Source organism: Nuphar pumila, chromosome 13 (genome assembly GCF_984573655.1).
Source record: "Nuphar pumila chromosome 13, dmNupPumi1.hap1.1, whole genome shotgun sequence".
In the NCBI taxonomy this organism is placed as follows: Eukaryota; Viridiplantae; Streptophyta; class Magnoliopsida; order Nymphaeales; family Nymphaeaceae; genus Nuphar; species Nuphar pumila.
In genome coordinates, this window is record NC_143261.1 from 24,554,758 (window position 1) to 24,580,314 (window position 25,557).

At 42.6% G+C, this 25,557-nt stretch overlaps 1 protein-coding gene and 1 long non-coding RNA gene across 2 annotated transcripts; both read left to right on the forward strand.

Moving 5' to 3' along the window:
- Positions 1-1,493: 1,493 nt before the first annotated feature.
- LOC149818113 (uncharacterized) lies at positions 1,494-2,779 on the forward strand. Its single transcript, XR_016427385.1, has 2 exons — positions 1,494-1,653; positions 2,476-2,779. It is a non-coding gene; the product is annotated as an uncharacterized LOC149818113 (long non-coding RNA).
- Positions 2,780-7,830: 5,051 nt separating this feature from the next.
- LOC149818114 (transcription factor E2FA-like) lies at positions 7,831-25,016 on the forward strand. Its single transcript, XM_089985256.1, has 14 exons — positions 7,831-8,182; positions 9,519-9,708; positions 9,828-9,887; positions 9,967-10,052; positions 10,158-10,246; positions 10,326-10,380; positions 22,575-22,627; positions 22,705-22,755; positions 22,855-22,903; positions 23,046-23,111; positions 23,212-23,288; positions 23,816-24,014; positions 24,216-24,282; positions 24,428-25,016. The coding sequence occupies exons 1-14, from the start codon at positions 7,961-7,963 to the stop codon at positions 24,469-24,471; spliced, it is 1,308 nt and encodes a 435-aa protein (XP_089841382.1). The 5' UTR covers positions 7,831-7,960; the 3' UTR covers positions 24,472-25,016.
- The last annotated feature ends 541 nt before the right edge of the window (positions 25,017-25,557 follow it).

The window sequence follows — 25,557 nt, forward strand, 5'->3', positions numbered from 1 at the left end:
TGAATTATTTGAATGCATTGCAATGCTTGATGTGAATGACTTGAATGCATTGTAATACTTGATGTGAATTATTTGAATGTATTGTATGACATATGTTATTTGTTAGAATATGGTTCGTGGAGGTTATAGTGGTCGCTCATCCAGTAGTAGCCAGGCTCAACCTTCATCTTCACGGGCTCCTGTGATAGGTATATCATATAACTAATTAGATGCTTGATTAGTTCAAATGCACATTCTGAGAACTTGGTGTGTATTTTTTTACAGATGATGTTGCGCCTGTATACGACCCACCTACACCAGTTGATCGCACAAGTCAACAGCCAACACAGGAAACAGGGTCTTCACAGGCTGGCACAAGAAGACTCATTCGAATAGTGTATATCGATAATCGACCGTAAGTATTTTGTTTTCAATTATTGCATATCTTTTAAATATTTTATATTGATATTTACTGTGTAACAATTCATGTGCAGCACGAGGTTTGAGCCACAAGAAGTAGTACGGGAGATTAGGAATTCACTTCTTCAACATCTACCAGGACCAGTTGCTCAATGGAAAGAGTACCCAAAGGAGGTATTAGACAGATTGTGGTCCTCATTCATGGTATACAGTTGTTCCTTATAGTTAATGTGTTTCATATTTAATTTATTTAAGCAATGTCTACTAACTTTCTGAAAATATTTGTAGGCTTCGAATCGCTTTGCAACTACGGTGGAAGAAAATGATGCAAGGAAGGTGTGGCAGAAGGTGGCTGCCAATCGATTTGCAGACATGCTGCACACTATGAAGACTGCAGCAAAAAAAGCATCTGGCGTAGTAGATGATCCATTACTGTGGAAGGGCCATGGTCCTATTACTATCAGGAGAGATTACTGGGATGAAATGTGCGATATGTGGGCGGGAGATGCATTTAAAAATCGCTCTGCGAAGGCTTCACAAAATCGATCGAAGATGCCCGAAGCCCATCTACACACAGGTGGATCTAAGACATTTGGGAGCCACCTAAAGAAAATGGTAACTCATCAATATATAATATTAATTTTATAAGTATAGTTGCAAATTTGTGTACTAAATCTTTTGTCATTTAACTTCGCAGGAAGCAGAAAAAGGAGGCAGTGTACCATATAAGGATGTGTTTGTAGAAACACATAAACGGAAGACCACGGGAGTCTTCGTATCAGAGAAGGCGAGAACGACAACGGTATGTATTAATTCTATTAATAATCATTGCAATATATATGCAAGTCATCATAATGTTATCATTAATTATTAATGAATACTTTAAACATTATTTTGTAGGAGGCATATGAGCAACAAATGGTAGAGCGATATGGTGAAGACGCTACTCAGCATCCATCATTTGATCCTACAGCATGGGTGACTGCAGCAGGTGAACCCAAAAAAGGTCGCGTGTTCGGGTTTGGGAGTAATATGAACACTTCACCAGTTATTGGTTCTTCCAGTTACGGCTCACCAACTTCTTGCGCCGACATAAGCTCCAAGCAGCCGACTATTCTTTCCGGTGATGATGTACGCGAGATCATTAATGAATCACTGAATAACTACTTCCAATACACCGTCGCCCCCTTTCTCCGAAATGAGATCAAGGCCGCTGTTCAGGATAGGGGATCTTCGATTCCAGGTCCCTCTCAGGTATAATCACATATATAGTTTTTTTGACTATCTTAAAGCACATCTGAGCATGGTAGAATCACATATAGAGTTTTTCTAGATGCCTTAGAACACATATGAACATGCTATAATCACATATTCAATTTTTTTACTGCCTTAGCACACATATGAGCATGATAGAATCACATATATATATATTTAACTTTTTGTCTGTCTTAGAGCACATATGAGCATGATAGAATCACATATAAAGTTTTTTTGATTGCATTAGAACACATAAGCATGCTATAATCACATATTCAGTTTTTTTACTGCCTAAGAACACATATGAGCATATTATAATCACATATTCTGTTTTTTGACTGCCTTAGCACACATATGAACATGCTATAATAACATATAGAGTTTTTTAACTGCCTTAGAACACATATGAACATGTTATATATCATTTATGATAGAATCACATATAAAATTTTTGGCTTTGCCTGCCTTAGAGCACATATGAGCATGCTATATTCACATATTCAATTTTTTTACTGCCTTAGCACACATACGAGCATGATCGAATCACATATATAGTTTTTTGCTTGCCTTAAAGCACATCTGAGCATGGTAGAATCACATATAGAGTTTTTTTATATGCCTTAGAACACATATGAACATGCTATAATCACATATTCAATTTTTTGACTGCCTTAGCACACATATGAGCATGATAGAATCACATATAGAGTTTTTTTATTGCCTTAGATCACACATGAGCACATGATAGAATCACATATAGTGTGTAATTTATTTCATTATATTTTGTTTATCAATACTGACTGTTCTTTTCTTGTGTAGGCTGCTAGCGATAATCAGGGTAGTGGAGCTGAAGGGACAGATAAAGACAATGAACAAGAAGACGCACAAAATCTTGGCGATGATTAGAGGACTGTGTTGAAGAAGTTCTATTTTTTTTATTTTTCCTAATTGTAATTGTTGAATTGTAAATAATTAAACTTTTTAGTTTTAAGGTGGAACGATTAATTATTATAGATACTTGTTATATGAATTTTTTTGTGTGGTTTGTTTTTTATTTACAGGAAATATAAATTGTACAGGAAATATAAATTGTACAGTTCTCCGTAATTAATTTTTAAATAAATTTTTTTTGATTTTTTTTCGTTTTTGCGACGGATTAGCGACGGATGATTCCGTCGCTATTCATATTAATCTAGCGACGGCTTAGCGACGGAATTAAATCCGTCGCCACGCCGTGGTCGCCGTTTAGTACCGGCGGATTGGCGACGGAATATAGCGCTCGTTATTCCGTCGCAATTAGCGACGGACTTGGCGACGGAATAATTCCGTCGCCAGTTAGCGTCGAAATATTCGCGACGTAAGCATACTGTCGCCGCGTTGTCGCTAATCCGTCGCTAACATGGTTAGCGACGGATTAGCGACGGATTAGCGACGAAAGGTGGTCGTCGCTAATCTACTGCTCTGTTGTAGTGGTTTCTCAACCAGAGGAGCGAGCTCTCCTAGGAAAGAAGACTCAAAGTCCACCCTAGCAAACCCGAACAGTCTCGACCCGCGTACCATACTATATCCAAAGCTAAACCCAGTGAGTCTACCATTCGTTGTTTTACATGTCAAGAGTTAAGTCATATTGCGTCCAAGTGTCCCACCGTGAGTATGAACACCCATCTGACATATGACATTGTTGAGTCAGCGTCCGATAGTGAGAGCGAAGCTGAGTCGCTTGTTGAGGGAGATGACGAGATAAAAGTCGTAGAGTTCGACGACAACATTGAAAACTTGTTAATCATCCGTCATGTTTTGATCACATCCCGAGAGTCGGCCCGACAAAATGGTTGCGAAATAATATTTTTAGAACCCAGTGCAATTGTGAGGGGCGTGCATGTGATGTTATCATTGATACCGGGGCGTGTGAGAATATGGTGTCTGAGAGTGTCGTGTCCACCTTGAACCTAAAAACGGAAAAACTATCCCAACCTTATAAGATGGCATGGTTCAAGAAAGGGAACGAGGTACCTATCACCCTACGTTATCTAGTTCGGTTCTCCATGAGAGAGCATTACCATAATGAAGTGTGGTGCGATGTGGCCCCTATGAGTACGTGTCACATCTTTTTGGGATGTCCCTGACAGTTTGATTGTAAGACCATCCATGATGGTCGGAGAAACACATACACATTTATCTTTAAGGGTCATAAGATAGTTCTTCTTCCCATTAAGGAGACCGGGTTTTCTCGGCTCACAGACCTATTTTACCGGTCTTACCTTCTTGAATTATCCAAAAATTGGTACCTTTTGCCTATATTTAATATGTCTGATTTATATGCATATTGTGGAGACAACAAGTCGTCAAAGCCGACTTCTGCTCAACCAGGAGAGAATGATGCAGAGCAGGATAGACTCGGATCCATACAGCCTGACCTAGGCGGTGGATCGAATTTGTATCATGGGATTGGGGATCAGACCCAAGCAGTGGATCCGATCCAGATTCCTGTACCGAGACACAAAGAAGAGGTCCCTCTGCGTACCTATTTCAAACCAGCACAGAAAGTATAGGTCGGGACGCTCCAGATCTAGCAACACTCAAAAGTTGTCTCGGATCCAAGATCGGACCCGAGACCCGAATCCAGCTCATAGAGTTTCGTGGAGGCTATTGAATTCAGGGAAAAAGAAAGCTTCTTGCATTTTGGCTGCAGCCGCACGTTCCTTACAAAGTTTTTTTTTTTCATTTCTTCTGTCTTTTCATTCAGACTGTTTTACTTTTTTTCTGTTAATCTTGTTGCTTAGTTATTTACTGATAGCATCATCATATTGTAACCATTGTCACCCCCATTAATATATTGTTCCTCGGATCATTGATCCGAACCTATTTACTGCAAACAACAATATCGGACTCCCAAAATATTGCACAGTCGTGCATTGAAAGGGCGCCCACAGCAGTCACCAATAACACAGTGCCGATCCCCTCACTGCTACACTGCTTACAGCGTCGGCATCCACGCGTGATCGATAATACTCCCCCTCTCGCTGCATCAGCCCCCATCTTCTTCCTCCCTCTCTCTTCTTCTTTCCCTTCTTAGTCCTCGTCTTCTTTCTCTTCCACCAGCTACCACCATTCACTTATCCCCGGTAAGGAACAAGCCTGGCGGGTTGCAGCCGGCCTACCATGCACCCACCCCTTATTCGTTCTACTTCACCTCCCATCCAAACGGCACCGGCGAACTGCCGTCCATCAGGTATCCTAGCGGTCGATGGCTGCTCCGATTGGGTGGGTAGGGGTGGAGGTGAAAACCCAAGCCCCACCTTTTTGTTTTCTGCTCACATTCAGCTTCTACACTATTCCTGCCTCCCTTTTAACTTAACTTCTGGAACCGGTTTAGAGTTCTCGACGAACCGATTCCAAGCCCCTTTAACCCATTTAAACTCTTATATGGACCCAAATCCAACCCTAAACCTCATTTTGAATCTAAATCAACCCCCAAACCCACCTACACTTATCCAGTTTGCTTCAAGAATCCAAAATAACCCAAATCTATATCCAAACCAATCGGATCATCTCTTACCTATCCAAACCCTAACGTAACTACAGGTCTCGATCAACCATGTCCCGGACCCAAAACAACAAATTCATGGGTAAATGCGATGCAGATTTTGTTTTTAGTTGGATCCATGCACTACTATAAAGCATATTCAAGCGACATCCGATTCCCGATCGTTCGCAGAGTCATCTTGGCATTCGCTCGACTCCATGACACAACCAAAGTTTGGTGGATGATCACTTGTGACCGTCAAGCACAAGAAGAAATTCAAACATGGGACGAATTCAAGCACCTAATGAAGCACAAGTTTGTTGATGATCCATTGTATACCGATTAGTTGTAACTCGTCATGAACCCCACCCAAACAAATTTATTTTGGAACCTTTACCAAATCCTATTAGGTGCTCAGATCCAAAATGAAAGAGATTTGGATCCCAACCCACTATTGAATCTTAAAACAGACCCTATCTTGACCCAAAACCCACTTAAGCCTTGTGATTCCTTTGCTATAAAACCAGAACTAGTTGAGCCCTTATCCAAACCCTTCCTAAAACCAGTCCTATATCCAAACCCAATTAAAGAACATCTCAACCTGATCCACCTAATTGGGTCCAAGAACATATTCAATGAACCTTTCTAGTTTGACCCAAATCCTATATATAGATCCATTTGCCACATTGCTGGATCAACAACCAATAGATCAAGTATTTATGATCATCACACTTGGAACTTCTATGGATCAGATCCGACTAGCTAGTGTCAGATATCCATACACAAAGGGTTGTATTAGATGATTTTTTTTTTTATATTTTTATGTTTGGATCATAGCTAGAGTTTGGATATATCTTGGATCCATATTAGATTAGGGTTTTTTTCTATAAATTCTTGTTATGTGGGAAGATTAAGAGACGGATGATTGAAACTTTTTATTTTTTCTGAATTTTATGCATCTTTTTGTTATTTTCCTGTTCGTTTTGATTCTCTTGCATAGGAGTAGAATAGCATAGAGATTGAGATTTTTTTCACATCTTCAGGATCGAAGGAGCATCACTAAATCAAAACAAATTACAGGTTTGGATCTTATATCAAGATCCATATAAGAGAAAAATAAGTTGGATTTACAGACAACAGTAACAAATATATGCTTGCAAAGAGGTAGCTTCCTGCTTCTTTCTACAAGTTGTTCCAACTCTGAATCCGAAGTTATCTAGCTGGTTTAGGCTAGCAAACAGCTTCAATGTAGGTTGGATCATGGTTGATCCCAAATCCATAAGCTAAACAATGGCTCCAAATCCAGACCTGGATGAGATGGGATTTTCTGGAGTTAAATCCAAGTCTGAATTCTATATGGTAATATTGGATCCTGGAAAAAAAGGCTGGAAACAAGTTTTTACATGCAAAAAGTACAAGTGGATTGTCTTCGATCTGGATCAGAATATAAATCCAACAGGACAGTGTGATCTGGACTGAACCCCAATCATAATTAAAAAAAATGAAAGAAAGAAGAGAGATTAGATGAATATGAATAAGTTCCAATTATACTTTCAGATTTCATTTTAAAATACATGTCCAAGAATGAGGTTCTGATCTGAACCAGATCGACTTGTACCTCTGGCATGTTTGATGAGCTCATCGGATCAGACCATAAAGGACTCAATGCCGCCCATTCAGAGGAAGGCCTCAGACCTGATTTCGGTATTTCTTACTTGATTTCAGATCAATCTAGAGCAGGTAATCAACAAATTCTAGCACAAAGGATGACTGTTACGGATCGGGCCCTGGTGTGACCCAATACTCACTTAATTGGATCCTACGGCCAAGTTTTGTGCTTAATGCAATAGGTTCGACAGCTAACTATATCCTGGACTTACAAGACCCAAGAAGTAGATGATCTTGTGTTTGATTTGAAAGAGTTAGAGACCAGAAAACAGGATCTGATTTTGTGTTTTACATGTAAACTAGTTTAAGAATGGAAATCTTACTGGATCTGCGTTCGAGCATTTAAGAGAAAACTTACCGGGTATGGTTCTTGTCTGATTCTACCCAAATCAGGACCACTCGTACCCTGACCTGGACTCAATAGTTTCACCACGAAATCAAACCAAGGTCCAGACCTGCAAGGGTCCTCGCCGTCCCAGGCCGGCCCCTTGACAGCCCTATACAAACTGACCATCCCACACTAAACAATATTGGGATGCGCCTAGTTACTTGCCAACAGAGCCAATACTTAATCTAATCCAACTCGGACCTTGTTCTGGATCTAGACCTACTAGATCCAATCATCCCCTTGGTCTGACACGGATTAGGCCCTCCTAAGACACTGGCATAACCAGGATCCAATTAACAATACATGGACCAATCCGAAATATGGGTCCGGGACCCAAACGGAGATGCCCGCCTAACGAGGTAGTGGATGAGTCCGCGGGTGGTATCAGTTTCAGCGAAACGCGCGTCCGCCAAGATTCGAACCTCAACCACATGTTATGTTATTTCCCGCTGTTCCGTGACGTATAAAAAAGCCCCACGTCGCCTTTTTTCGTATTAAAAAAAAAACTCTTCTCAGCGTCCTTCCCTCCTTCCCCTCTTTTTTCTCTTTTCTATTTTTCCCTCCTCCTCCTCCTCCTCTCTCTCTTTCTCCCTCCTCTACCCCTCCCCGGTCTTATCTCTCCCGCCAATTCTTTCCGGCCGTCGATCCCTTCCCTTTTTCTTGATTTCCTGAGGATTTCTTGCCGTTTTTTTCTTCCCGGTCTCGATCGGGTTGGAGAGGCGATGTCGGAGGTCGGTGGTTCGAATCTGGCGCGCCCTCCGCTTCTAGGGCCGATCCGCCACACCCTGAAGCGCCACCGCCCCTTCCCCTGCTCCGATCCCGCCTTCACCCCGCCGCTCCAGCATCTCCTTGATACAGAGAAGAAGATCATCGCCGCTGCTGGCGAGGGCGCCGTTGCCGGCGCTGGCGAGGTCAAGGAGGACTCGATCTTCGCCAAGTTCCACGTACGATCTCCTTCCTTTTTCTCAAAGGAATTCTTTCTTTTTCTATCTTTTGTTCTGAAAATTAGAGCATTGATCTTGTTTTTGTTCGTGTTTTTTCTGGCTTCTGCGATCGCCGTTCCGTTTCTTCGTGAACGCGGCGCCGGACGCTGCTAATTTTGCTGATTGTTGCGTTGTTCTTGATTGTGCGATTTTTCGTGTGCGTTTCGGTAACGTCAGCTCCGGCTGTGCGCTTGTGTGATTGTTTTAGACTCTTCTTTTTCTGCCTCTGATCCGTTTTGTCGCGACAGAACTCTTTCCACAGATTGTTGTGTTATTCTTGATTTTGCGAAACGCTGTATGCTATCGTTTGCTCGGCAAACGGCGGTTTCGGCTCTGTGCGTGTGCATGATTGTTATAGAATCCTCTCTCTCAGAGGATGACGAATTGCGAGAGGTTTCCGTTTGATCACTTCGTGAAATTCTGCAATTGTCTCTCTGCGCGCTCTTCCTTTTCTTTTGCATTTCGCGATGTTTGTTGACAAGCGATGGGAATTGGATTAGCTAGAACTGGGTCCAGTTTTGGGTTTTATGATGATGCGTTGTTTCATCTGGATTGGGTTCTTGTGCAACTTCGTTCTGACTTTTGAGGTGTATATTTTAGATTCTAGGGATTGTTTTCACTGTTTGGATTTCTCTTGAGCTGGTGGTGATATTGGCTTCATTGTTTAACTAAAAGTTGGGTGAAGAGAGATACTTTTTCTTTCTCTCTCAATTTGGTCAATGTCTTTATGCGCCAAAACTGTTCTTATGTGAACAAGCGCTTTATAATGTTGTTCACTTGTTGTCTATTGCGTTCTTGGCCTGTCTAATCTGGTAATTGTCCTTTGATATATGGCACGTTCGATGCTATTCTTGATCTAGGAGCCCACACACATTTTTATCGCCCATTTAGATACTTCAAATCACGTTAATGGGATTCATTGTTGCTGAAGATTATTTTCTGGTAAATTGAAAGAAAAGTACAAGGAAAAGAAATTGGTAGCTATTGCGGAAAGTAGGAGCATGCACTTGATAGTTGACAAAGAATGGTGATGCGATTTCAGCTACTCTTCCTGTTAAAAAATTGAAATTCTAACATTTAATCTAGATTGTCCCGTATTTTCTGATTCATGTTCTGTTGCTGTTGTTTTATGTTTCCTTGTTTGTCTTTAGAAGGTATATTACTGTGTGCAACTTCTGCTAGTGTCTTATGTATTTGGCTATTGCATCAAGAACGTCAATGTTCATTCTAAATACTGTGACTTCTCCCTGCATCCGTTTTTAGTCAAACTTGTTGACTGTGTGGTGCTTTCTTACAGTTGATGAAGATGATTGAAGCTGAAGGTCAAAGATTCAAGACTGCTAAATGGGCCAATGCCCAGGCATATCCTAAACCGGTTACAAGTCATACACATACTCCGGTGTCTAAACCTATTGGGAGGCGTTACAATAAGCAAAAGGTTTCAAAAAATGGAAGACATGGACTGCCAAATCCTGGATCAACTGCTGGTGAGGAGACATCTTCATAACTTATTACTCTCAGATCTCAACACAATCAAGTTCTTAGTTCTTTTCTGGAATTTGGACAATAGCATGCCTTTCTTATATTTATGCTTTTCTGTTTGCAGACTCTCCATCTGACAATTCTTTGACACCAATTAATAGCTGTCGTTATGACAGTTCTCTAGGTATGTGGATGATTAGGATTTTTAGCATGCATTTGTTTCCACTGTCTTCAGATACTCACAAGGAGATTTGACTGTACAGGCTTATTGACAAAGAAATTCATAAATTTAATCAAGTATGCGGAAGATGGTACTATTGATTTAAATCAAGCTGCAGAAACCCTGGAGGTTGTAAACCTTTTTGTGTAGCATGCTCAAACTTTGGAATCTCATTCTTGCATTTGCTTTCTATTCTACTAATCTTGTCCATTAAAACCTATTCCTGTTTGATAGGTACAAAAGAGGAGAATATATGATATTACGAATGTCCTTGAGGGTATAGGACTCATCGAGAAACAACTGAAGAACAGAATACGATGGAAGTAATGAAAGAAAACCTTTTGTAATATATTCCTTTAAGCTTTTAATTTCAATCATGAAAATTAACTGTGAATGTAACAGGGGGGTTGATGCATCAAGGCCTGGGGATGTGGGTGTTGAGGTTGCTAGGTTGAAGGTATGTAGCCTCTTGTTTTCACAAATCTGCAATTACTTGATTAGCCCCGTTCTCTCATTTTCTATCCAACATTCAAGTAGCCATTTAGATTGTTGTCATTGCATGACATATATGGATTTTTTCCCTTAATTCGTTGGTAAAAGATTAAAATTGAAAATAGATTTTTTTTACATCTGTATAGTATATTAGTGTGTTTTATTGTATATTTGTGAGGTTCATGTTTCCTTCAGTTGTATCTCTGTGAGATCCATAATATTTTGTCACTTGGTAATTGGTATGTATTTTTTGGTTTTTGATTAGTGAGATGGAGGATCATTTGTGTATTCCTTATTTGTTCTGTGCATTTAAACTATTTAAAGGCATTTCTCCTGGGCCTAACAAAGTGTCCAAATTAGCCCCCATTTCTTCTCTTAAGAAAATGGTATGCATAATGTGTAAAAAAACAAGTGCAAGTGCTAGACGATTAGATGTAGAGATCAAGTAACTTTGTAATAAGTTTTCATGCCTGAGTGCATTGTGGTCCTTTCTGTTATTCATGCATTAGGTTCAAGAAAAATGGATATTTTTTTAAGGTTATTCAACTTATTCTCTAGCTCTTTGTTATTCAGAAAATATTAGTTCTTTGGCCCTGTCTCAGCATTGTGCATAACTAACTGCTCTTCATTTGTGCTATAAAAGTTGAGACTAGGTGTTTATCTAGGCTCTTGTCGAGTGAGGGATTTGCCATTGTTTCTATAAGTGGCATATGCATTGGAACTTGAGAATTAGGAAAATGCCTAGTTGACCTAGTCAAGATGTATGCGATCTATGTAGAATTAGGTAAGTGCCTGATTTTCCTTGTTGATCGAGGTATTGACTATGTCATTCCTAGTTCTAAGAAATGATACTTTGAACCTTAGTATGTGATGCAGCGTTCTTCGAGGAGAAAAGAATCGATGCTCCACCTGGAATCAGTGTGGCTTATGCTTTCTTTTATTTTCAATAAGGTTCCAGCAATACAGGGGAAACAAGGAACAATAAAGGAATAAAGTAAACAACGAATAATTGAAAGGGGAAAAGGAACAAGCAATATCAAAACTAAAAGCAAAGAAAAGGCTGCTGAGTCTTCAATCTTCTGTCCTCACGAAACCCTAGGAGAGTGTTTTTTAAAGACTATTACTGGACTCAGGTCGCGGGTCCAGCCTTGGACCCGAATCGCGATCCGGGTCAGCTTCAGTCGGCTGCTGGCTCTGTGATGTTCGAACCGGACCACGCCTGGAGTAGGTGCGCAGGGGTACGTCCTTGCGTCGCGGCTCCGTACCTGCGATGGGATCAGACACGTGGGTCCGATCGTCTGCCCTTTGTGGTGGATCGGGTGGCACGATGGGTCCAATCGGGTCCTGCTCTGCATCATTCTCCCCTGGTTGGGAAAAAGTAGGCTCTGACAACTTGTTGTTTCCACAGTAAGCATATAGATCAATCACGTTGAAAATAGGAAAAATGTGCCAATCGTCGGGCAGCTCAAGGAGGTAGGCATTCAAACCCAATCGCTGAAGAATCTTAAAAGGACCATACTTCTTAGGACTCAATTTGCCATAGGTGCCTACGGGAAAGCGCTCGGGACACAAGTAAACCCAAACGAGTTGACCGACTTGAAACTGAACATCACGACGACTTTGATCTACGAAAGCTTTGTAGGCCTCGTAGCTTTCAACAAGTTTAGCTCAGACCTGTCTGTGGATATCACGCATATATTCGATGACATCAAATGCATCTGGGGCCGGATCTGGGAGATTGAACACAGAGGCTAGGCCAACGACATGGGTGGGCGACCGACCATACACCACTTGGAACGAGGATTTGCCTGTAGACCGGTTAATGGAATTGTTATATTCGAACTCGGCTTGAAGCAATATGAGGTCCCAAGTTTTGAGATTCTCCCCCACTAGACTCCGTAATAGGTTTCCTAAGGTGCGGTTGACAACTTCGGTTTGGCCATCTGTTTGGGGGTGATATGCACTACTGAACTGAAGCTTGGTCTTCAATAAAGCCCATAATGATTTTCAAAAATGGCTCATAAAGTGCGTGTCACGATCAGAGGTGATGGTGCGGGGTAATCCATGGAAACAGGCGATGTCCTTGAAGTAATAGGAAGCTACTAATGAGGTGTCAGTGGTTCGCTTACACGGGACGAAAATAACCATTTTGGAGAACCGGTCAACAACGGCTAGAATTGAATCAAAACGATGTGGAGTTCTGGGAAGACCCACGATAAAGTCCATGGATATGTGCTCCATGGTCGCTCAAGGATGGGTAACAGAGTATACAGATCACTATTCTGACGATGACCCTTAGACACTTGACACACATGTCAACCACCTTGTTCAGAGTACCCGATTGATGACGAATCGTGAAAGTGTATTATTGCTGGAAGCTGACCCACTTGGCGTGACGAGCACTTTGCTTCTTCTGACTATTCAGGTACTTCAATGCCTCATGATCCGTGTACAAGACAAACTCCTTATAAATGAGATAATGCCTCCAATAATGAAAGGCTTGTACAACGGCATAGAACTCAACATCATAAGTGGAATACTGGCACCTGACCTGAGTCAGCTTCTCACTAAAGAAAGCAACATGGCAGCGATTCTGACTCAAGACGATGCCAATTCTCACTTTAGAGGCATCGCACTCAACCTCAAAGACTCCACTGAAATCAGGGAGAGCTAAGATAGGGGCACTAGTCATTCTTTCTTTGATGATCGTAAAGGCTTTTCCAACAACAGACGTCCAATGGAAGCTAATACCCCTTAAGCACTCCGTGATGGGGGCCACGAGGGTGCTAAAGTTTCTCACGAAACTTTGGTAAAAAGTGGCTAACCCGTGGACACTACAGATCTCTCCTATAGTCTTTAGGGTAGGCCAATCGACAATCGCACGAACTTTTGCGGGATTTGCCTTTACTCCATCAGATGACACAATAAAACCTATGAACACGACACTAGACGTCATAAACTCACACTTTTTCGCATTGACATACAATTTTTCTCTCAAAAATTTTAAGACTTGACGCAGTTGACTCAAATGATTGGACAAAGATGAATTATAAATCAAAATATCATCAAAATAGACAACAACAAACTTCCCGATACACGGACGCAACACTTGGGTATCATGTTCATGAAAGTACTTGGGGTATTAGATAACCCAAACGGCATGACTAACCACTCATACAACCCATCATGTGTCTTGAATGTCGTTTTCCACTCATCCCCTCTCGTATACGAATCTGGTGATACCCGTTTTTTAAATCTATTTTAGAGAAAATGGAGGCACCAGATAACATATCAAACATATCGTCCAAACAGGGGATGGGAAAACGGTATTTGACCGTGATGCGATTGATCGCGTGACTATCAACACACATGCGCATGGACCCATCTTTCTTAGGAGTGAGCAAGGCGGGTACTGCACAAGGGCTAACACTCTCGCAAATAAAACCCTTTTGCAATAACTCCTGAACTTGTCTCAATAACTCAGTATGCTCGGAGGGGTTCATGCGATATGCGGGGAGGTTGGGTAGACTCGACCCCGGCACAAAATCAATGGCATGCTGGACTACCCTTGTCGAAGGTAATCCATCAGGCAGGTCATCCGGCATAATGTCGCGAAACTCCTCTATAAGAGGGGCAACGTCCGCGGGAATGGACACTGACGAACTCATCGGCTTTGCCACCAGGGCATAACAATAGCCGTCTTCCTGACAATGGTTCAAGAAAAGTCGGTACGAGAGGCCCGCGAGCCTGGGGACTCGCTCAGGCTTATCCACGGTGGGAAAACCGGTCTCCTTGATAGGGAGAAGGACTATCTTATGGCCATTAAAGATAAGAGTATGTGTTCTTGCGGCCATCGTGAGTTGTCTGGCAATCAAACTGCCAGGGACGTCCCAAAAGGATGTGGCACGCGTGCATAGGGGCTACATCACACCACACTTCATCGTGGTAGTATTCCCCCATGGAAAACCAGACTAGACATCGCTGAGTGATGATGACCTCGTTCCCTTTCTTGAACCAAGCCATCTTATAGGGTTGAGACAGTTTCTCGGTGTTGAGTTTCAAGGTAGACACTACACTCTCAGACACCATGTTCTCGCATGCCCTGATATCAATGATAACATCACATGCGTGACCCTCACAGTTGCACCATGTTCTAAAAATGTTATTCCTCAGCCATTTCGATGGGGCCGATTCTCGGGGTGCGGTCAACACATGACGGATGGACAACAAACTTTCAACGTTACCGTCGAACTCTATAACTTTCCTCTCATCCTCGTCCTCAACTAATGACTTGCTCTCACTCTCAGATGCTGACTTTACAATACCTTCAACAAGATGGGTGTTCTTGCTCACAGTGGGACACTTAGACGCGACATGCCCTAACTCTTGACACCTAAAACAATGAATGGTTGACTCACTAGCTTTGGCTTTGGACCGGGTATGGAAAGCTGGTCCTGACTGGTTAGGTTTGCTAAAGTCTGCTCTAGGCTTTGAGTCACTGGGCCTGGTTGGAAAACCTGACTTAGGTCGATTGGTGGGTTCACTACGGGAGGTCCTATATTCTTGCCTCCTTTTCAGTTTTTCCTCGACATTCATGGCATAACTGCTTGCCTGATCTAATGTCTCAACTGTGATACAACTAAAATCATCAGAAATAGCAGGACGGAGACTCGAAATATACCTCGTGACATGCTGGTGGGCGGTTTCCTCGATCTGCACACGTAGGGAAAGACGATGGAACTCCGCAGTGTACTCTGCCACAGTTTGGGTGCCTTGACGCAGGGTCAGGTACTCCTTGTAGGCTCTCTCGATGTGATCTGAAGGCACGAATTTTGACTACATCAATCTTTGCATCTCCTCCCACGACTGTACGCGCTCTAGCCCCTGCCACTCTCTTGATCGCTGCAGCTCCACCCACCATGTCTGTGCTAGGCCTCTCAGTTGAGTAGACGCTAGAGAGACACAACGGTGTGGTAGTCGAAGAAGAACTGCACGACATAAGACCAGTCGAAGAACTGCTCCGCGTCGAACCGCACCGCAAACTCCGGAAGATCCAACTTCACCCCATAAGTGGAGGGGTGCTCTGGTGCTCTCTGTTGACGAGCCTCCACCATCCCAGCAGGATACTCGTTCTAGAAAACGTCGTCGTCCCATACTGCCTCATCGCCCTCTGTACGGTACTGCTCGCCTGGGTGTTGGTGCTGACGAGCCCCACCGATGGGTGGTCGGCGCTCAGGTCGCGCTGCCCCCTGCCGAGTCTGCCTCGGTCTGGCTTGCCCGTGGACGGGAGCCATTTGCGGCCGACATTGGGGCACCGGGATGACAGGAAGTCCAAGGTAAGGTGGATGGTTCTGGTGGGTCTCAGGTTCCTGGTGGGTAGGGATGGTATAATATGGGTTTGGTTTAGGATACTGGTGTTGGGTCGGATGTTGTATTGGGTTCTGGGTCAAGGTTGGGTTGATGGGTTGGTTTGGGTTTGAGTACAGGGTCTGGTTGGTATATTGATGGGTTGATTCGCCTGATGGGATGTGAATCGGGCCTATTCCTAAACTATTCATCGGATTCAGATGTGGATAGGTTGGATCGAGGGTCGAGTGGTGGGGATACGAGGCTTGGTTTAAACTCGATCCACGATCCATATGATTATGGGTATGGTTTTGACCTGGCTCAAATCCAAACTGGAGCTCTGTCCAGGCCCGATATGGGTTTGGGTCGACATGAGGTCTATTTTGAGGATAAAAAATAATAGGTTGGATTTGGTTCGGGGTAACCCGCGAACCGGACCCAACTAGGTAGGCTGAGTGAAGGGGTTCCAGACCCAGACCCGTTCCCTGAGACCCAACGGCTGGTCCCAGCAAACCGGGCCTGTGCCCTGCTGTAATGAAGACGGGACCGGACCCTCTTGGGTCTGTCCCAACCAAAAGAGCCTCACCTGTTCCCGCTTGCGGGGGTGCGACCACGGAGCCTCCCCGCGCGGGGTCAGGAGGGAAAGGTGAGTCCCTCCCTGGTCTGGCTGACGAACCCGGGTCTGCGGCAGGGCCTAGCGTGACGCTGAGGCTCTGCCGACCCAGCTCGACCTGCGGCGCAACCCTCGTGAAACCTTGCCACGAGCCAGGGCCTATAGGTGGACCTAGCGTAACGTTGGGGCCCTGCTGGCTCGGGCCGACCTGCGACGCGGTCGCAGGGACTCGCGGGCACGAACCCAGACCTGCAGGTGGACCCAGCGTACCGCTGGGGTCCTGCAGGCTCGGTCCGACCTGCGATACCAACGCAGGTGCTCGCTGTCTGGGGTGAGGTACCACCACATGGGGGTTGTTGCTCGTCGGGGCCCCTTGGTGCTGCTGGAAAGTGCTCGGATCAGAGGTGGATACTGGAACCGGCGGGAAGGCCGCAACACGACCTTGCTGGAGTTGCGTCGATTGATAGGGTTCTGAAACATTAGGACTCAAGGATGCGCCATCAACGAGGTCTGCGCCTGGTATTGCGCACGGTTCTTTGTGCGACTCAAGGGATGTCAAGCGCTCATCAAACCCATCCAGTCGCTTCGACAGGCCGGCGATATCTTTATTCATGCGCAACATATTCTCCTGGATTTTCGTCAGCACGTCCATTACGCGTAGCATTGGATCTTCGCTGCCAGTCTCCTCACGCTCCTCGCCTCGTACCGGATCGGTCCCCGCTTTAAGAGTCATCTCGCTGTTGAAGGTGGACGTTGGCTCTGATATCACTTTGATGCAGCGTTCTTCGAGGAGAAAAGAATCGATGCCCACCTGGAATCGGTGTGGCTTATGCTTTTTTTTTTATTTTCAATAAGGTTCCAGCAATACTGGGGAAACAAGGAACAATAAACGAATAAAGTAAACAACGAATAACTGAAAGGGGAAAATGAACAAGCAATATCAAAACGAAAAGAAAAGAAAAGGCTGCTGAGTCTTCAATCTTCTGTCCTCACGAAACCCTAGGAGAGGGTTTTTTAAAGACTATTACAGGACCCGGGTCGCGGGTCCGGCCTTGGACCCGAATCGCGATCCGGGTCAGCTTCAGTCGGCTGCTGGCTCTGTGATGTTCGAACTGGACCACGCCTGGAGTAGGTGCGCAGGGGTACGTCCCTGCGTCGCGGCTCCGTACCTGCGATGGGATCGGACACGTGGGTCCGATCGTCTGCCCTTTGTGGTGGATTGGGTGGCACGATGGGTCCAATCGGGTCCTGCCCTTTATCAGTATGAAGAAATTACTGATACTTCTTTATTTTTTGAGTTCTTCTGCCAGATCAGTCAGGTTTCTTGAGAATGATTTTGATCAAGTTCATGTCCTATTAGAATTCACTCTGGCGGGATACTCACGTATTGCATTCTATTTTTCCTTACATTGTTATTTTTTACTCAATCTTCTGGGTGTAATTTCCCCAGGAAACTCCGTTTTGCTCCATGTTCCAATTTGCATGCATCCAGCATGAATTGAACCTCATTATGAGCTTTGCACTTTACCATTCATCCATTTCCACTTACCAGAGTTGGTAGATGACGCCAAAGCCTAGGACTGCAGAGTTTCCCTGTGTCATACCCTCCCCGTACCCAGGTGACCTATGTCACAGGGACTCGGCCAACTAGGTGCCGCACCTGCGTCGGGTGTGGGGGTGCGGGTGCACGTGTGGGTGAGGCACCCAGTGCGATCAACCTGACCCTGGGTGCGGTCAAGGCACCCAGGGTCATTTATGTTCAACTTTTGGACTTTATATATATATATCCGCACCCAAGTTTTTTGAAAGTGCTGCAACCCCCACCCACACCCATGTGACATAGCAGGTGACAGATTATATACAAACTAAATTTACTGAGACTAAAATATCCTATAAGCAACAACATAAACACATGCATGCCAATGTGTTCTTAATTCTGTTTAATGACAACTTAATGGGTGTGTTACAACTTCTGTCAACTTTAAACAGTTCTATTAATTTATATTTGGGAAATTTTCAAAAACACACCTAAAGTTTGTGCATTAATAAAACACACACCTAAGTTTTGATTTTTTTTTAAAAACACACCTAAACTTTTGCACCGTTAATCAATAACAAACTTTCGTCTATTTAACCTGGGTTATTACTAAACTAAAATGAATTAAGAGGGTAAATTTATTAATTAACCCTTCAAACCCTCCTTCTCACTTTGTTTTCCCTCTTTCTTGGCTTTTCAAATTACATACGTTCCTATCCACCCAAGGATCTTATCAAGTTGTGTAGCTTCCGTCCATCCTCAAGGGCTCTCCAACATAACCTGCAAATCTGCAACATCTCTCTTTCTCTCTCTCTCAAAACAACATACAAAGAATAACCTTTCCCATTTAGCCATAGAGAAAGATGAGTCTTAAACTAAATGATCAAAACTTCAATTTCCCAAAAATTTCTAACCTTCTTCCGTTGCCCTGTATATTTTCACCACTTATTTCTGCAAATTGACATAAGAAAACAACTATGAAACACTCGAATTTAAGCTTGTGCAGGGTATTGTTAACATCCCATCTTATGTTTTGTTCTGTCACAGGGATTCGGCCAGACAGGTGCCGCACCCGCGTTGATGCGATGCGGGTGTGGTCAACACACCCAGGGTCATTTTGGTCCATTTTTTGGATTTTTTTTTTAAATTTTGCCCTATGAAATGGGCTGCGGAATTAAAAAAAAATCGGCGGGGGGGGGGGCTGCCCCCCTATAACCCCCCTTCTCTCTCTCTCTCTCTATATATATATATATATATATATTTTTTTTTTTTGCCGCACCCCGGCACCCAAGGTTTTTGAAAGTGCCGCACCCATGTGACATAGGTTTTGTTTTATTTCTGAATATATAATGAGGAAATGAATTTGTTAGTGCATACAGGTCTCACCTTTATCACATTGGTTGTTCTTGGAACCATTTCACATTGGTTCTATGCAGGAAGAGATTAGAATCTTACCCTTTATTTCTGTGTGAGGCTGATCCTTCCCATGTTGAGGGTAGAATTGTAATTCTGCTTTGCATTTAAGAGCAAACTTGACGGAAGTGTACCCCTGGGCCTTTTTAATTAACCATGACATTTCTTAGATGTGGTTTTGAAAAAATCCATAACTTAGGTGCGTTTTTGATTAATGCCCAGACTTTAGGTGCATTTTTGAAAATTTCCCTCTATTTATTTTTCAGCCGTAATACATCATGGACAAAAGGCTGCTTGCAAACATCACCTGTTTTTCTTCATGTTTTGGTATTTTTAGAGATTTTCAAGATAACAATGGTTTGACACAAGCCCGTGAAGGCGTGAAGCCCTACATATAGTATGCCCAATTCAAATCATATTTGTGTTTTACTTCCTGTAATTCTTCCTCAGCCAGGCTTAGGCACAATATCCGAGAAAGTCTTAGTTGCATAACAAAAATGGTCCTCTTCATTACATTAATATTAATATGCTCACTTGTGGTGATTATGGCCTCTCGAGAGAATCACTGGCTGCATCTTTGATGCACTGTTATTACATCACCAGAGAATTCTTAATTGGCTGGTTGTAAGTAGCTCCCAGTTTATGGAATGAAGGATTTACACAAAGGTATTGACATTGGTTCTCAAATATTGTAGAACAGAATGCCATATGATGAAATAGAATGCAATAGAAACAAAGACAAGGAATGGGTTACCTACTCTTAATGGTCAAACAGGCACCTCTGTTAATCTCCACAAGTAGGATTCGGACATACAACCACTCAGTTAACAGTCATTGCAACTTTTATGCACCCTTTTGTCTCATCTGTCATAGTTGTAGTATGCAAATAAAGGAACCTACAATGTGCGACACCATCCTCCTTTTGAGGTGAATGATGTTTTTCCCTGTGCACTTTCTGTTCAAGTTCTGATTTTTAGCTGCCACAATCACAATGGAAGGTGTTGTTGCTAGATCATTGCTGCTATATGATGTAGTACTGCTATCTGATTTTAGTAGTTTGTAGAGACAGGACCTGCTGGTACAACCTGTTATGCATATGGAATTAGATTCTGTTCTAGGTCTTCATGGCTTTGTGAGGAAACATCATAACACTGACATTCTTTCTGTATAGTTCTAGAATCAAACACTCAGCATCTATGCCACATAGGTGTAGGTGCGGATACGGCGATGCGGCACTTTAAAAAACTTGGGTGCGAGGGTGCGGGGAGGGTGTGTATCTATGTCACAGGGATTCGGCCAGACAGGTGCCGCACCCGCGTCAACGCTACGCGATGCCGGTGCGGTCAACCCGATCCTGGGTGCGTTGACCACACCCAGGGTCATTTTGGTCCATTTTTTTATTTTTTTTAAAAATTTTGCCCTGTGAAATGGGCTGCGGAATTTAAAAAAAAGAAATTTCTGCTGACAGCTGACCGCGCAGCGGGACCCGCCCCTTGCTGGATTTTGATTTTGATTTTGATTTTGATTTTGGCCTTGATAGCTTCGGTCTCTTTAGAGTTGCCTATTCCTTGACGAGGACTTCCAGATTCTTCACCTCTCCCCACCCCTTGCTGGATCCCTGGAGGTAGTGATGAGAGAATGAAAGGATGGAACAACCAAAGCGTGGATGCCTGCTTGCTGCTGTTGTTCTTGTTTTATAAAGAGGCACTTGTGTCCACAACATCTGACGAGCTTTGTTGGCATCCCATGCTATTCCTGCCTCCAAACAATGAATTCGCAGCGTTGGAAAACATACTGTTAACTTGGAAATGATGATCCATCTTCCTCAAAAATTAAAACCAAAATTCAAGAGCCTTTTGAAGTCTTTGTCTTTCAACCATCCAGATCTTTCTTCGTCAAGGATTTTCTCTCTCTATAATAAATGATAATGGTGGTGGTAGCCTTGGTGGCTATTAGTATTCACTTTTCTCCTGACGAGATGGGTGCTCTAGCCGTAGCCTGGTGTAGACCTCTCTTTTTCACATGTCAAATCCAATAAATTTTTTTTAGCCGTCATCCGGAGTCTAGACCGGAGATCTCTGTGCAACTGTATATAAAATGAAATTTGAAGAACCCTAGGCAGTGGCGTGGCAGTGGAGCCGTAGGCCTCGTGAAGACTCTCTCTCCAACAAACCACATCAAACCTTTTGCTTATATTTTTTTTTGTGAAGACCAGGGAGTTTCAGACATGATTGAATCATGACAGTCAGGCTGGGTCGATCAGATTGCCAATCCTTTCGGTTCATCATTTTGTCCCGTTGCGCCAAAGTACACAACAAGCAGAACGTGGGTAACAAGTCTTCAAACAAACACACCAGCAAAAAAAAAACTGGTTATAAGTCCTATATATATATATATATATATATATATATATATATATATATATATATATATATATATATATATTTTGCCGCACCCCCGTACCCGGGTTTTTTGGAAGTGCCGCATCCCCGCACCCGCACCCATGTGACATTGGTGTATATATATATATATATATATATATATATATATATATATATATATATTAACAGTTTTAAGTTAACACTACGTGTATGCTTGTGCAATTATGTATTTATATATATGATATAGATAAAATGGACTTGGTTAGGGTTAACTGAATCTACTTTTGTACAAAATGGACCTCAGTGTGGTTGACTTCACTTGACACAAAGGAAGCCGTGTCCAAGTGTCGCACCCGCATGGGTGCGGGTGCGATGCCTTGTTAGAAGAGTCTGTGTTACATAGCTTGGCATAGACATGTGCACTTGTGCATCTGCATGGCTGGTCATTTTGCACTTGATCTATGATTTAGTCTTCTTCATGATGATGTTTAACCTGAAGACCTCTAATGAACTGGGTATTTGTGTTTTCTTCATATTTTCATAGTTTTTTGTGCTTGCACTTGCTTACAGCCTAGTTTCAGCCGTACGACAACACCATTGGCCACATGGTTGAAGAATTCAGGAACTCTTTTTCTTTTAAATAACGTCAAAGCATCTGTAGCTTACTCTGTTGAAGTCTTGATGGAATAAGAGCTATCTTTGTAGGTCTTGATAATTTGTGTTGCAAGTAAATTGATTTGGAAATGATAGCCTGTTCTATTGTAGCTAAAATGATTCTGAGATGGTGTCTGTTTGTTCATGTGACTGAACTGTTGCATCAGTTTTGGAGCTCTGGAAATTGTTTGACGTGGTCAAATTTGTATTGGCAGGCTGAAGTTTCTAATCTTTATGTTGAGGAGATGGAACTTGATGAAGAAATAAGGTTTGACATGGCATAGCGTTTTAAGTTTAATTTTTCCTTATTGGTAATTTGGTATTAACTTGTTGTGGCTTCTGCAGAGAAATGCAAGAATCCCTGAGGTCATTATCTGAAGATCCGAACAATCAAAGGTAGACAGACTTTTTCAATGCGAAAACATTTTTGTTACTCTTTTTCTTGTGCTAGTGATTGAATTTTTATGATTGACATTTGCATTATGTGGTCTCCAGACTTCTTTATTTGACTGAGGATGACATCAAAAGCCTTCCTTGCTTTCAGGTTTGATATTCTGTACATTGCTTTTATGTTCAGTAGTGTTGGAATGTTTTGTACTTTTGAGCCTTTGTGCACTTCGTTGTGAGAGGCCTGGCGTTCTACTGTTTGTTTTGATTTATTTAATTATTTGGTGTTTATTGTACAGAATGAAACACTTATTGCCATAAAAGCTCCTCATGGCACAACTTTGGAAGTCCCAGATCCTGATGAGGTGAGCAAAACTGATTGCATCTGATACCCAATTCTGCTCTGCAATATTCAGTTCCAAAGATTTTATTTACTAATCCTGCTGTCCAATATTTTCGAGATAGGCTGATGAATATCCACAAAGGCGGTACCAAATGCTTCTGAGGAGCATGTTAGGTCCAATTGATGTCTATCTAGTCAAGTAACCCTTTTTCTTTCCTGTTGTTTGCTATTATTTATGAGCAATTTCAACCTTCGGGATGCAATATATTATGAGCAGGGACTGGAGTTGGGTTAACTCACAATAGAGTCTCTATTTAATATCTAGTTTCTAATTGCCAAATTAACTTAATGAAGTCATTGACCTGGTACTGTGAGAATTCTTGTTGCTGGTCCATACTTGAGGCTGATAAAAATTTAAAACGATTTAGGCTCTGTTTGGGAGCATTGAATCAGAGATGTGTTGCAGTTTTCCCTAGTGCCCTTATACTCTGCTGAGTGGTGTTGTCAACACCACATCTCAACATCATTCACAAGTGGATGTTTTTGGCAAGGCAAAACCATATATTGGCAATACGTGAACATGGTGTTTCCATCTCAATGCAAGGTTCCCAAACAGAGCCTTAAGAGTACTTTGAGAGTTTGGAAAGAAATACAGTAGGATGTGTGCGTTCTCCAGTATCATTTTCAATATAAACTGATGCACCCCCGTGTTGACTCTCTCAACAGTCATTTGGAGGACGGCAATCATGTTAAGCTACCACATTCAGCAATGGATACTTCCACAGGACAAGAGCTTCATACACGGATATGCCAGGAGGCAGGCACAATGAGAAATGCAGAAAGGCAAGGCCGAGATGCTGATGTTAATTATTCACAAGACTCATCAGCTGGAATCGTGAAGATTGTCCCCTATGATGACTCTAACGTGAGCATTTATTTCTACAAATTTGATAATAAAATAACTTTTTTTTTCTTTCAAGTTTACCCACTTATTGTGTGCGAGATTTGTTTTAGCTGATTTAAGTTGTTTCCTTTAGTCTAACAAACACATGTACTCTTACACGGGCATGCCTATGCACATTCATTTCTGGTCTGCTTGCTTACATTTTGGCTCCATGAAATGCAGAGAGATGCAGATTACTGGCTTCTTTCTGAACCTGAAGTCAGCATCACGGATATGTGGAGATCAGATTGTATGCCTCTCTCTCTCTCTCTTGCATACACGCACATTTGCCGGCTAGCTTTTATTCCTTGAACCATAATTGCAACCAATTCAGATCTATCCCGTACTCAAGCACGTTTGCTAGCTCTCATTCACTGCTTATTTGTAAATTGCAGCCAATTCACATAGAAGCAAAGGAGCGGAACTCCATCCTGGCTGATTTGTGTTTGGAGATGGAGTGACCTTGTCTGCTCCTTCAGGTCACCGCCTACGCCCTCCCAATTCCGAACCTCCAGAGAGAGGGAGTCACAGAACCATGCTTGGACCAAAGCACGGATTGGGGAGGATCCTTGGAATTGGCCATCACCAACGTGTAAATAACTTGCAGGAAATGCCGTCTACAGTACAGCCCCATGAGAGAAATCATTGTCTGAATGTGGAATTGGCAACGTCCACGGGGTACAACTCTTCCCTCGTCTTCTGTAAAATGACGCTGTCATCATATTTATTTGCATTATTATTTTTAATTAATTACCAGTATTGTCGTTAGTCATTGTCAAATAAACAACAGTTGGTTTTCGTTAGTAATATTAAGGATGAAGTGAGAAGAAAGAAGGCATCATGAGTGCATGAAGTTGTGATTAACGTTCAGCCCAAGGGCTTTATCTTGCATGTCACTGTTTTATCCATAGATTTTCATATGTACTTGAATTGACCAAGACGCTGACCCTATATTTTTTTACGGAACTGGATTGTACCCTGGCGCATGGGGCTGCTGTTGCTTTATCATGGTTGGGGTACGTAAGGCTGGGTGGTCGTGTCCTTGACCCGGAGTTTTACCTCGCAGGGAGTCAGGCCCATTAAGTGTTGGGTTCTCGGTGAGGGTTTTCCCACAAAACCGAAAAAATCAAAGTGTAAGTCACCAACTGTAAGGAGTGTTTGTAAAGATTCTACTTTAATTGACGGATTTCTTAAAAACGCCTCTGCTGATAATATATACGCTTTTAACTTGGTTCCAACTTCTAATCTTACTAACAATTTTTCTCAAAAAAAAAAAAAGAAGCTTTTCTAATCTTACAAAATGAGGTTAAGCGATTGCCCTTTGAATTTAAAGCTCAGATTGATTTGGATCCTGGATTTGTAAAATTGGAGATGTATGAGTTAGAAGATTATAATATAAAGTTTCTTGTTATACGTCTCCCTCAAAACGCCAAAGAACGATTTTTTCCCCACGATTTGAGATAATTTTTTTTTTCGTTTTTCAAAGTTTTGTTGGAAAGGCAAGTTTTAAAGGGTTTTTCGCTTA